Below are 11,874 nucleotides of genomic sequence, written 5' to 3' on the forward strand. Positions count from 1 at the left end.
CAATTCTGGTTCACGTGTATTGACTTACATTTTATGGACGAAAAAAGATTGAATTTTGTTTAAGATTTCTAGTCCTAAAATGAGTTTTCATCGAATATTCATTGGAAATCCAAGCACATATTTTAATAAAAATTTAAATCATATCTTAAAAACAGTAGTTAATGAAATCTTTTAAATGTTGGTAACCAAACAATTCCGGTTCATGACTTGTAGTGACTTACATTTTATGGACGAAAAAAATATAATGGAAGTCAATGAAAACCGAACGGTTTAGTTACCAACGTTCTTCAAAATATCTACCAAGAAAATATTTTAAATGTTGGTAACCAAACAGTTTTTATTCTCATTGATTTTTACCATATGGATAAATAAATAAATAAATAAAGTCAGTGGAATTCAATGGAAACTGAAACTTTTTGGTTACCAACATTCTTCAAAATATCTTCTTTTATTTTCTACTCAACATTTTCATTTTTAGATGAACTATCGCTATCGCTGGATTAATGGATCACTCTGTGAATAAACAGAAACTGTGTCAATATGACATTAATTTTTTTTAGATAGATCTTACCCAGTGTAACTCAAGTTATTAAAGCTATTGAAGCCAAAAGTTATTTATGAAATACCACTAGATGAAGTGCTACTATGAAATCTTAATGCAATGGCATTCAAAACGATGAACAATTTAATTTACTATATACATATTACTATATATGTGTGTGTGTGTGTGTGTAGCCTATATATATATATATATATATATATATATATGTATATGCATGCATTTATTGATCACATGATAATGCTGATTTAAAACCATTTTAAGAGGTGTTCTAGTAAGGCAGTAGTAGACATTTTGGCCCTGCATTTCATATCAGATGGAGACTACTGTCCATGAAGAATAACATCTGCATCAAATAATGGCCCTTATTGCTTTGCCAGGTGATGGATGACATTTCCAAGTAATTCAATCAAAGCAATTTAAGTTCAATTCAAGTCCAGCTAATTCTTCATTATCCTCTCAGTGCTCTGAACGGGGCAGCCTCTAAAGTGAATTACCATCATTACTGCCACTATTCGCGTGAGGGTCGATAAGGCAGGTGGATATCAGAGGAAATGGCGGGGCACTTTCCATTGTAAAATTTTACACATCGACTGTCCTGTCAGGAACTCTGGTAGTTAGCCTACACAAACTGATAATACACTGATATTGATGACATGTGCATTTCTGAAATATTGAACTTTTCATTTATTTATTTCCATTCGTTTTGTTTTACAGTAGTACTTATTTTCCTGTTTATTTACTGTTTTAATTGCACATGTCTTTATTTATGATTTGGGTTAGATACGTTGTTCAAATCATTTGGGGGATAACTACTTGCTTGACGTCGGGAACGCACAGAAAATGTTGGACATTTTAATAAGGTGCTATGCCATATTCTCGAATGTTCATTGAGCTTTTTGTGGTCTGGAATTCTTGGAAAACAGCAGCAGGGATCTCGGCCCGGACTGCTGGAGATTGACTGACCGCTTCGAGTTTTACCTCTCACGGACATGCGCGCCTGAGGGGCGGGGGGGTGGAGGGGGTGTTAAGGGGCGGGCTTGGGTATATAATACTTCTCGCAGAGAACTTTTTGCCTGTCGCCTGATTTTTGGGACAGCTCCACACACCATCTTAACACCAACTGGGGAAACTAAACCGACCTTCTTAACCAAATACAACAGCACAGCATTTTTTTTTTTATGTTGACATGGAGGACCAACTAAAACATTCTTTTTGCCATACCTGCTTGAGAACAGACAGTGTCATAAATAAGGTAAAGAAAGTCTTTTAACAACCTTTACGGAATCTTGGACATATCTGAGATGAGTGCAATAGTAAAGCTCTATTAAATAGAAATCATTTTTAAAGACTTGCAAAAATAGAATCGTATTTTAAAAATCAGAAATGGGCATGATCGGAAAAGGTAAGATTTTTAGACGCATTTTCTCTTGCACTAGCGGTGCGCGCAATGCATTGGAGATGTTTTTGTCACTCTGAATTGATAACAGCTCTACAGTTTGACAGCGCTGAACTTCTAAATAAGGACTATGAGGCATTGTAAACATTAGCCCTATGCATTTCTGCAAAGCTGCTTTGAAACAGTGTGTATTTTGAATAGCGCTTTCCAAATAAAAACGGATTTTATTCTGGATACGCGCGCAGGAGAAAGAAGTTGCGCAAGGGGGCGACAGCAGTTTAAATGAGCTGGATTTAAGGAAATTATATGCTGAGATGTGAGGAATGAGATAGCTGGGTATTTTGAGCAGTCTTGCAACTTGTTGAACGTTGTGTAAGAGTGTAAAGGAGGAGATACAAGCTCTTGGATAACAATTCATCATCTAGCGTTAAGCAGATAATCAAAAACTCGATGCATGCAAGTAGAATTCCAGTGTATTTGAAGAATTGCATTGGCGAATTGAATGCACTGGAGGAACTAATGACAGATACCCACGGTCGACCTTAAAGCATCATCTTTACGGTTAAATTACGGTTATTACATGCATAATTGAAAAAGCTGGAGGTCATGCATGCATATAAATTCTCAGAATGTGTTAAGAACTGCATAAGAGAAATCAGTGCATTGAAGAAACAAATGACAGTTCCTCAAGATCTGACCAGCAACACTGCAATTTAAGTTGAAAATGTTCAGTATTATTAATCAGCAGGTACACAGCTCTTGTTAAAAAAAGAAAAGAAACATGCATGCACAAATAATGAATTTTATAGCCTACTTTGACAAAATGCCTGTTGTGAACTATAATGCATGCTTTCCAGGTCATGAAGACACGCTTTTCCATACTGTACACTGACATACTGATTTTGACCATGTGATCAGGCAGATAATTGAAAAATCAATGGCCATGCATGCACACACTGAAGGACTGCATTACTGAATTCAATGCCTTGAGGAAGGAAAACGTTTAGTATTAAGTTCAGGTATACATGGGATCTTCATAAAAAAAAGAAAAACAGCAGCTTTATACATTAAAAATGAAATGCACATGTTAAAACTGTCTAAACTAACTAAAACACGTTATCTCCGCAGGTCATAAAGATGTACTGGTCCTTACGAATGCCCATATGCATACTGTTTTTAACCCTGTCTGCCTTCGAAGTGGCTTCAGCTGAAACGTTATGCGGCGGAGAGCTGGTGGACGCGCTACAGTTTGTGTGTGAAGACAGAGGTTTCTATTTCAGTACGTACATTTGCACTTCGTATTTTCTTTGCTTTTGCTTAGGAGTTGGAAAGCCTGCCAATTGTATGTCATGAATGACCAGAGTTACGAGCGAAGTCTCGGCAGATTGTGCTGACTGGGTGCATTCTCTCACGATATCTGTGATTGCATATGAAAGGGATGCTAAATAAGCCTTAATGGCCTGGTTGTTTACTTGCACATTCCGTCAGGGAAAGTAATAGTACCCAAGTGGCATTCCATTCACCTCTCCAGAAATGTTCCCAGGCTACACTCAATTGAAAAAAAAAAGTTGTTTGTCTTCTTACATGGCTGGATGGATTGAGACAGCTTCATTACTAGTTTAGCGTAACAGATATTAACCATTAACATTTAGATACATCTGCTGGTTGTACACTGCACGGAGGGGGTCGAGAGCACAACTTTTTAAATATTTGTCATCTTCCTCTCGTCAGCACTGACAAACAGACAAGGCCTTTGTGTTATTTTGGCCGCAGAAGCCTAACTAACCCGAAAGATCATTATCCAATTTGGGCCAGCACAGATTTTCCCCCCTCTATCCACCAGATCCACTCTTGTTCAATGTTTCCCATCCTGCAATCAAGAATTCCCTTTCAGTTCGTGGCAACTGTGAGAAGCACAAGTCGTTTGCATTATATTTGACTGAAAATCAATTGTTCCTTCCTTTTCCCGGTCCAGCTTTCTCTCCTCCATTACTGTGTCCTGTATCTTCACTCTTTCATGCCAAGTCTGTTTTTCCACCCCTCCCCCTTCCTGTATTTCATGCTCTCTTTATCTCTGCTGAGCTGGCAAAGGACAAGGTCAAAGGATATCCACCATTTACTCATCCAAACAGAAGCAAAGACTTTTGCCCCTCAACTTTTTCGCTGTCTTATTTGTAAGCTTATGATCTTCCGTTCCTGGGAACGTGCTGCCGGTGAATTCTTCTAAACCGATTTCGAACAGCTCAATTAGATGGTATAACAAGATCAATCCGAACGAGAAAACAAATAAACAGACTCCATTTTATGCCACTAATTTTGGCTTTATTATACACCGCAGATGCGTCCCAGTCAAAACACAATGAATCTGCTTTGACAATAGAATCAGGTCACTGTAACTTGATTTACATTGACTAAGTAGGGTTTGTTGAATGTGTTTGCATGTTTGATGGTGGCTCTTTAGACAGTTTGAGCCAAATCTCTTTCTTGCTATGATGGTTCAAACTAGCTGGTTTGCTAGTCTTAACTGGTTTAAGATGGTCAGATGGTCTTCCAGCATGGCCCTTTTGGTGGTTAGCTAAAAAAAAACATCAAGTCTATACTAGTTTATTGGTCTTAGCTGGCATGTCGGCTGGTATTAGTTTTTTTTTCTTTTCACTTTCCAGCTAGCCAGGCTGGATGACTAGTTGGACACCCAGATAAACTTGACCAGGCTTGGAGACTTAAAACTAGCAAACCTGCTTAGGCTGGTTTAGTAAGCCTTTCCAGTAGAGTTAGCTGGTCTGTCAGCTGACTTGACAAAAGCCCAAAACCCAACTTAACCATCATCTGACTCGTCCATCTAAACCATCACTCAGAGACCAGCAAAACAGTTTAGGCTAGTTTACAAGGATAGTTCACTCAAAAGAAGAAAAATCTGTCAAAATTTACTCACCCTCATGCCCTTCCAAAACTGCATATCTTTTTTTCTGAGGATCAAGATACTTTGAATAACAGTGGAACTGTCCATGCAACAAAAGTCAATGGTGTTCAAAACAATGACTTTCATTGCCTGGACAAAAAATGGTTTGAAACACATGTTTGGAATTGAGAGTGAGTAAATAATGACAGAATTAAGTGATTTTTTCTGAAATGTAACCAGAACAATACTAAACTCATGATCTTCATTTGTATCTCTGCAGGTCGACCAACTAGCAGGTCGAACAGTCGACGTTCTCAAAATCGTGGGATTGTGGAAGAGTGTTGTTTTAACAGTTGTAACCTAGCTCTTCTAGAACAATACTGCGCTAAACCTGCCAAGTCAGAGAGGGACGTTTCAGCCACATCCCTACAGGTCATCCCGGTGATGCCTGCATTAAAACAGGTACATTGGCCGTGGGAAACAACAAAAACTCTCCAGCACTTTATCATGCTCACCATCTTGATCGTCCTGTTCTTTCTGATGAACTTGTGCATACTGGCATGTGGGTTAAAGAAAACAGTGAACCAGAGTAAGGAACTAGTAAGCAAGTATTGCCCCAAAACTGCTGACCAAGTGGAAAATGATATGATAGAAGAGGTCATACATAGGTTGAAATTTTCCTGTTGATTTGACATCACATACTTGGATTGGGTTACAAAACCAGTCTCTCAAAATGGCCTGGGATGTTGACTAGATAGTTGTACACTGGGGACAAATGGAGCTGCCTTTATCCCCCTACTTATCATTCTCCATTTTGAGTTTTCATTGAGTTGTTAATATGTTTAATATATGTTTAAGATATAGTTTGCCCAAAATTCATAATTTCCTCACCATCATGTTCTTCCAAACCTTTACGACTTTCTTCTGTGGAGCACAAAAGAAGGTATTTTAATGAATTATTCAACTATTTTTGTCCATACAAAGAAATTCAATGGGGTCCAAAACAACAATGAACCCCACTGAGTTTCACTGTATGGACTAAAAAACAAGGAAACTATTTGGAAGAACATGAGGGTGAGTAACTCTTGGTGGTTGAAGGATTTTTGGCTATTTTTGACAAAATATCTGCAGTCATTTACATTTTTAGTTGAGAAGTTTGAGTTTTATGGGGGTTTGAATCTCATTTTTAGAGATCATCCAGTAGAATCTGTGAGAATTCTGACCTTTCTCTAGAGTCAGTTCCTAACATTATTGTTATTCTTGCAACAGGAGGTCTCAAGAAAACACGTGACCGTGAAATATTCCAAATACGACATGTGGCAACGAAAGGCCGCCCAGAGGCTACGGAGAGGCGTCCCCGCCATCCTGCGGGCCAAGAAGTTTAGGCGGCAGGCAGAGAGAATCAGGGCCCAAGAGCAACTGCACCACCACAGGCCTCTCATCACGCTTCCCAGCAAGCTGCCGCCCATCCTTCTTCCCTCAGAAGACTATGTCAGCCACAAGTGAAACCAGGATCATTTGAACAGAGTCGATGAAAAAAAGACTAGGGGATCAAAGCTTTTTGTCTCTGACGTCATTTCTGTGGCAGTACTCAACAACCCTTCTTCCTTCCCCACCAGACCTGCTCACACGCTCTTCCAGTTTCTATTCTTGCGGTTTCGTTCACCAACAAAAAGGCACATCACAAACCAGAGGAACACAATTCAGGTGAAGAAGAAAAGGAAAGAACGAAGAAGCCACGGAACGCCGAACGCTTCACCGGTTCGGAGGACATCGGAACGTGAGGAAAAGCTAGAGCTAGCATGAAAGAACCCATTCCACCGCATTCTCCCGAGACAAAAGTATCTCTCTTTTAGTCCTTTTACATATTAGTTTGCACCTGTAACTATAAAGGGACATCCACACTGTAAGGAATTGTTGTAAAATTAGATTCCTGTTCCAGCACCTTGTAATCACAAATGAAAAGCAGAGAAGAGTCTGCGAATTGCACATCGCCACGGATTACGTCAAAGTTCTTGTTAAGTAAATAAAAAGGCACTATTTTTTTATGGACTATGAACGCGTAGCTCAAAAAATGTCATGGTGCTAGCTTTGGGAATGGACTCAAAGGAGAAGGGGTTGAAAAGCACGCTTTTTTTTCTTAATTTTCTTTGAAACTTTATTAAACTTTCCGTTTTAAGGAAAGTGTGACTTTTGAAAGAGAAAACAAGAGCACGAGGGATATCGCTGCATGCAGACATGTACGTAAGGTGTACGTAAGACGCGACATATGCATTGGGTCTCAGCGCTGCCGTCACGATAAAGGAAGGAGCAGTGTGGGGACGCCGAAGGGATCATGTTCGAACGCCTGGAGGTGGAGAACTCGTCTCCTTTCGAGCGTGGCTGCACAAAACCCCTGCTTTGCACTGCAGGAAGAAAGACATTGTGACCTTGAAAAAGTGGGATGTTTGTATTTTCTATGTTCTTTTTTGTGAAAATGCTTCAGAGAAAAAAGGAGAAAAAAAAGCCCAGTTTGGTTTCTGGTACCGTGACATTCTTGTTGTTGCAAAATAGGCTTTGTGTTTTTGTAACGTTATTTTACAGTTCTGAAAAAAAGGCACAAATATCAATTCAAAGGGAAAAAACGCAATAATGTAAACTAACATATATTTTTAACGTTTATCCGTAGTATTCACATGCTTTTGCCTGAAAACAAATACTTGAATATATATATATAAATATATATGAAATAAATATGAAAATATATATTATAATTAGTTTCCAGGGACATCATGTAATATTCTTTTAGTCTGAGCTGTATCTTGCGTAATGAGCCGCCAAGCTTCTTTTTGTTCGTTTGTTTAAATACAAATATGGGCACTGTATAAAGGCATTATTTATTTTGTTATAAAATTATATATTAGAATCGGTCCAAATACAGTAATATACATAGCACTGATGCTCAACTGATGGATTTTATTTTATATGCTCTCTTATTTTCCCATTTTACATGTAAATGCTTTTTGTAGATGCTTTGTACCAAAAAAAAACAACATTTTTTTTCCTTTTGGTTCGCCACAGAGCTATTTTAAAATCAATATTTTAACAGCAGCTGTAGCCTGGATCGCTTAGGCATGTTGTAATACAAAAATAGGCACATACTCAGAAGACTCTCTCTTTCTCTCCCTCCCGCATGGCCTTTTTAATCTGCCAAATGGATTTCTGTTTATAAAAAAACAAAAACAACTACAAAAAAAAAGCTTGTGTTTAACTTTCCTCACGAGGATCTGGATAACCTGGTCTCTATATGCCGTGATTGTACACAGCCCCACTTCAGTTTAAGCCACTTTAGTGCCGTTTTCGTAGTCGTATCGTCATTTTTTTGGCTTCTCTAAGGTAATCCATAAAAGAAAGCCATGTTTTTGGGGTTGAGAAGAGCCTGCAGGAAGATGGAGGTGTTGTGCCTGGTTCAATGTTTTCTATTGTTGCTGAGTAATTGAACTGCAGCCGTAAAGCAAAGTAAAAACTAAACCAATATGATGTCACCAAGATCCATTATGATGTCACAAATGGTGGACTGTTTATACATCCCCTCGATCTCGCCATCTTACAACAATATGCCCTAAATCCTCTTATTTCCTTTCGGTTGGGGTGTTTTTTCAAGTCCTCCATATATCTTCATCTCAGTTGTTGAAGGGCTACCATACTTAGTTACCCTAATACTCAGGAAATATCAGCGGATTTATGTGAAAACTCAATACAAGTTTCTCAGCCAAGCACAAGAAGTCAGTATTGATTCTTGTACGTGCCCCATCTTTAAGGTCATAAAATGATACTATAGTATCGCTTAGTACCTTCAAACTTAAAGGTCTAAGTGCCTGCAGTGTATCCCTCTGCCTTGATAATCTAATATTTATCTGATTCATATCAGTTGTGATGAAGCAGTGCAATTATTATAATTACTATCATCATTTTTATTATTCAAACATCCCATATTTCCGAAGACATTGCCATTTTTCTGTTGTTATTCCTGCAAGGACTGCATCCACTGTTGTTCTTTCCAAACTGGTTATTTAACTTTCCATGTGAAAAAGGCGTGTACGGAAAACATATCCTTTTGTGCTAAAAATGAAGGGATCTTTTGTCTTTCATTGGCAACGGTTTAATATCAGTAGCCCATGCAGCCTGTGTGTATTTTAATTGATTTAACCTCTGCACGCTAGAACGTCCGAAATGCACAATTCATGTACTTTCATTTTTAATATCAATAAAAAACATTTTATCAAACATGTTTCAGTCATGCGCATGTGTATGTGTTTTTATTGCCTGGTTGCATTGTAAATCATTTAGTAGATGTTGAGGCCTACACAGAATTTATGTGATGCTTTTAGCATCTTTTTTTGCACTGGCTGATCTGCAGAAGTTAAAAGTGTGCCAACGGAAAAGAAAATGCACTAAAATGTGAGCAAACAGTGAACAACTGACTTGGGAGCAGATGCACTATAGCTTCACACACTACACTTTAAGAAAAAAGGTACAAAAGCTGTCACTGGGGCCATACCTTTTCAAAAGGTACACTTTTGTACCCTAAAAGATGCATATTTGTACCTCAAATGTATATATTAATACATAAATTGTACTTATTAGTACCTAAATGGTTCATGTTATTACCTTTTGAAATATTACCACCACAGTGACAGCTTTTGTACCTTTTTTCCCCTGAAAGTGTAGGGTTTAACTCAAACTCTTGTAAACTAGCAGCATTCACATTAACATATCCACGTTCACATGAAATAATGATTGGTCGACGTCTCTCTGATGTCACACACTCCTTTTGAAAAATAAATTGTTATCTGTGTTGAGATGTCAGAACTTTTCCATTCTTTTTTTGGCAGATGCATCATCATCTTTGATATCCAAGTTTGTGCAGAATCTGATTAATCTGATTAAAAAAAGCATCTTGTACTTATTTACTACACATTTGCTTATTTGACCTAATAGTGACCAAACCTTCAATATATATTTTTAATCTTACATTATAATAATGCTTTGTAATTTTTTTCACGTTTAAATAGACTTTGAATCCCAGAACTCAAATGTTGGGCCTCTACTATATTTGCCCACCTAAATCAAGATGATCATGATGTGGTGTTTATATCACAAACCTCATTCTGTAGATTTGCAAAGGTTAAGTGTTGGCTAGTGTTGCTGTAGGACTCAAAGTAAACAGTATCTGAATGTAACAGAATGATGGTTACTTTCTAGACATGACCGATCATGACCTTATCCTGCAAAGGTGCAATAATCAAAGATATGCAATTATCTTTTCTAAAATAGAAAGCTGCTTTAATAGATCTTTTGTCACGATTATAGACTTGTTTTGTGTGTTTTCTCCCCATGTGCTCCCCGTGTCCCAGTTTCTCCCTCTCGTTGATTAATCATTTGGTGAAGTGTGTCTTGTCAATTACCCTAGTTTAGTTATGTATTTAAGTCCCAGTCCGTGCTGTCTGTCTTTGTCTGGTCTACAACGTCATGTTCGTGTGTCGATGGCCTTTCCCTGTGTGAGTTACCCTGCATATGGATTCTATTAAAGACTGTTCCTTGATCCACGTCTCCGTCATTCCTTCCGACACAGAGTGTGACAGAAGACCAGACCTACAAAGGAAAAACTTAGCTGCGTGTTTCCCCTCCGTTTTGGTTCCATGTTTTGTTCAGTGTTTTGTTTCTGTTTTTTTCCCCCCATGGATCCCTTCACCGCGTTGTTTACCTCCCTAGCCCGTAAGGACCTGCCCTTCTTGGAATATGCGGTTGAGTTCAGCCAGCGCGCCGTTTTAACAGCGTTCAACAATGCTGCGCTGAACTCACTGTTCTGGATCAGGGCTAATTACCACCACACCGTCGACCTCTCAAACACCACTGGACTGAGCTGGAGGGAAGCTATCATCCGGTGTCTGGAGTGTGTCTATCCCCGATCCAGAGCACAGCCAGACCCAGAGCCCAGCCTACCATCAACCCACTGTGCGGAGCTCAAGCCCGAGCCCACCGATGACGGAGAGCCCGAGCCCGCCGCGACTGACGAGCCATCGCCGAACGGAGCGACAGAGCTGAGGATCTCCCCGGATCTGCAAGTAACATCAGACCAGGTGCGAGAGCCGGCTAAAACGCCCGCCATGAGGAAAAGAACCGCGGACAGAGAGATCGCGGAGAGGGGCTCCGCCCACTGCACCATGGCTGAGGGTGAGCTTATTGTGTATCTGGGACTGCTGGACTTTGAAGGGGACCTAATAGACTGGGAGGCAGATATATGTGCGGACATGCCCATTCTCCTCCCTCCTTCATCGGAGCCCTCTATCACTTCTGTTCCCGATTCCAGCCCAGAGAGGTCTTCTGTTCCTGAGTGCAGCCCAGAGAGAGCTTCTGTTCCTGTTTCCACGTCCAGCCCAGAGAGGGCTGCGGTTTCCTTGTATGACCCAGAGAGGGCCACAGATCCCGAGTCTAGCCCAGGGTGGGCTCCTGTTTCCATGTCCAGGCCAGGGAGGGCTTCTGTTTCCATGTCCAGCCCAGAGAGGGCTGCGGTTCCCACGTATGGCCCAGGGAGGGCCTCAGTTCCCGAGTTCAGCCCAGAGACAGCTGCTGTTCCCACGTCTGGCCCAGGGAGGTCCACAGATCTCTAGTCTAGCCCAAGGAGGTCCCCTGTTTCCCCGTCCAGACCAGAAAGAGACTCTGTTCCCGAGCTCAGCCAAGAGAGGGCTCCTGTTCCCAAGTTCGGCTCAGAAAGGGCTTCAGTTCTCAAGATCGGCCCAGAGAGGGCTTCTGTTCCTGAGTTTAGCCCAGAGAGGGCTCCTGTTCCTGAGTTTAGCCCCAAGAGGGCTTGTGTCCCTGAGTCCAGCACAGAGAGGGCTTCCATTCCCAAGTTCGGCCCAGGGAGGGCATTTGCTCCTGATTGCAGTCCTGAGAGCCCGGAGGCTTAAAAATGCTTGGGACTCCACTCCTCCGGCTGCGCCCTGTCAGGCTCCTTCCCTTTAGCTCCACCTCGGT

General features: G+C 40.4%; 1 protein-coding gene across 1 annotated transcript; it reads left to right on the forward strand.

The window, feature by feature from the left end:
- Window positions 1–1,645: 1,645 nt before the first annotated feature.
- LOC107572879 (insulin-like growth factor II) lies at window positions 1,646–7,886 on the forward strand. The gene is made up of 4 exons (XM_016259304.1): window positions 1,646–1,814; window positions 3,087–3,237; window positions 5,138–5,319; window positions 6,127–7,886. The coding sequence occupies exons 1-4, from the start codon at window positions 1,749–1,751 to the stop codon at window positions 6,361–6,363; spliced, it is 636 nt and encodes a 211-aa protein (XP_016114790.1). The 5' UTR covers window positions 1,646–1,748; the 3' UTR covers window positions 6,364–7,886.
- Window positions 7,887–11,874: the final 3,988 nt, after the last annotated feature.

The sequence above is a fragment of the Sinocyclocheilus grahami genome, unplaced genomic scaffold (assembly GCF_001515645.1).
Source record: "Sinocyclocheilus grahami isolate Dianchi unplaced genomic scaffold, SAMN03320097.WGS_v1.1 scaffold1827.1, whole genome shotgun sequence".
Classification (NCBI taxonomy): Eukaryota; Metazoa; Chordata; class Actinopteri; order Cypriniformes; family Cyprinidae; genus Sinocyclocheilus; species Sinocyclocheilus grahami.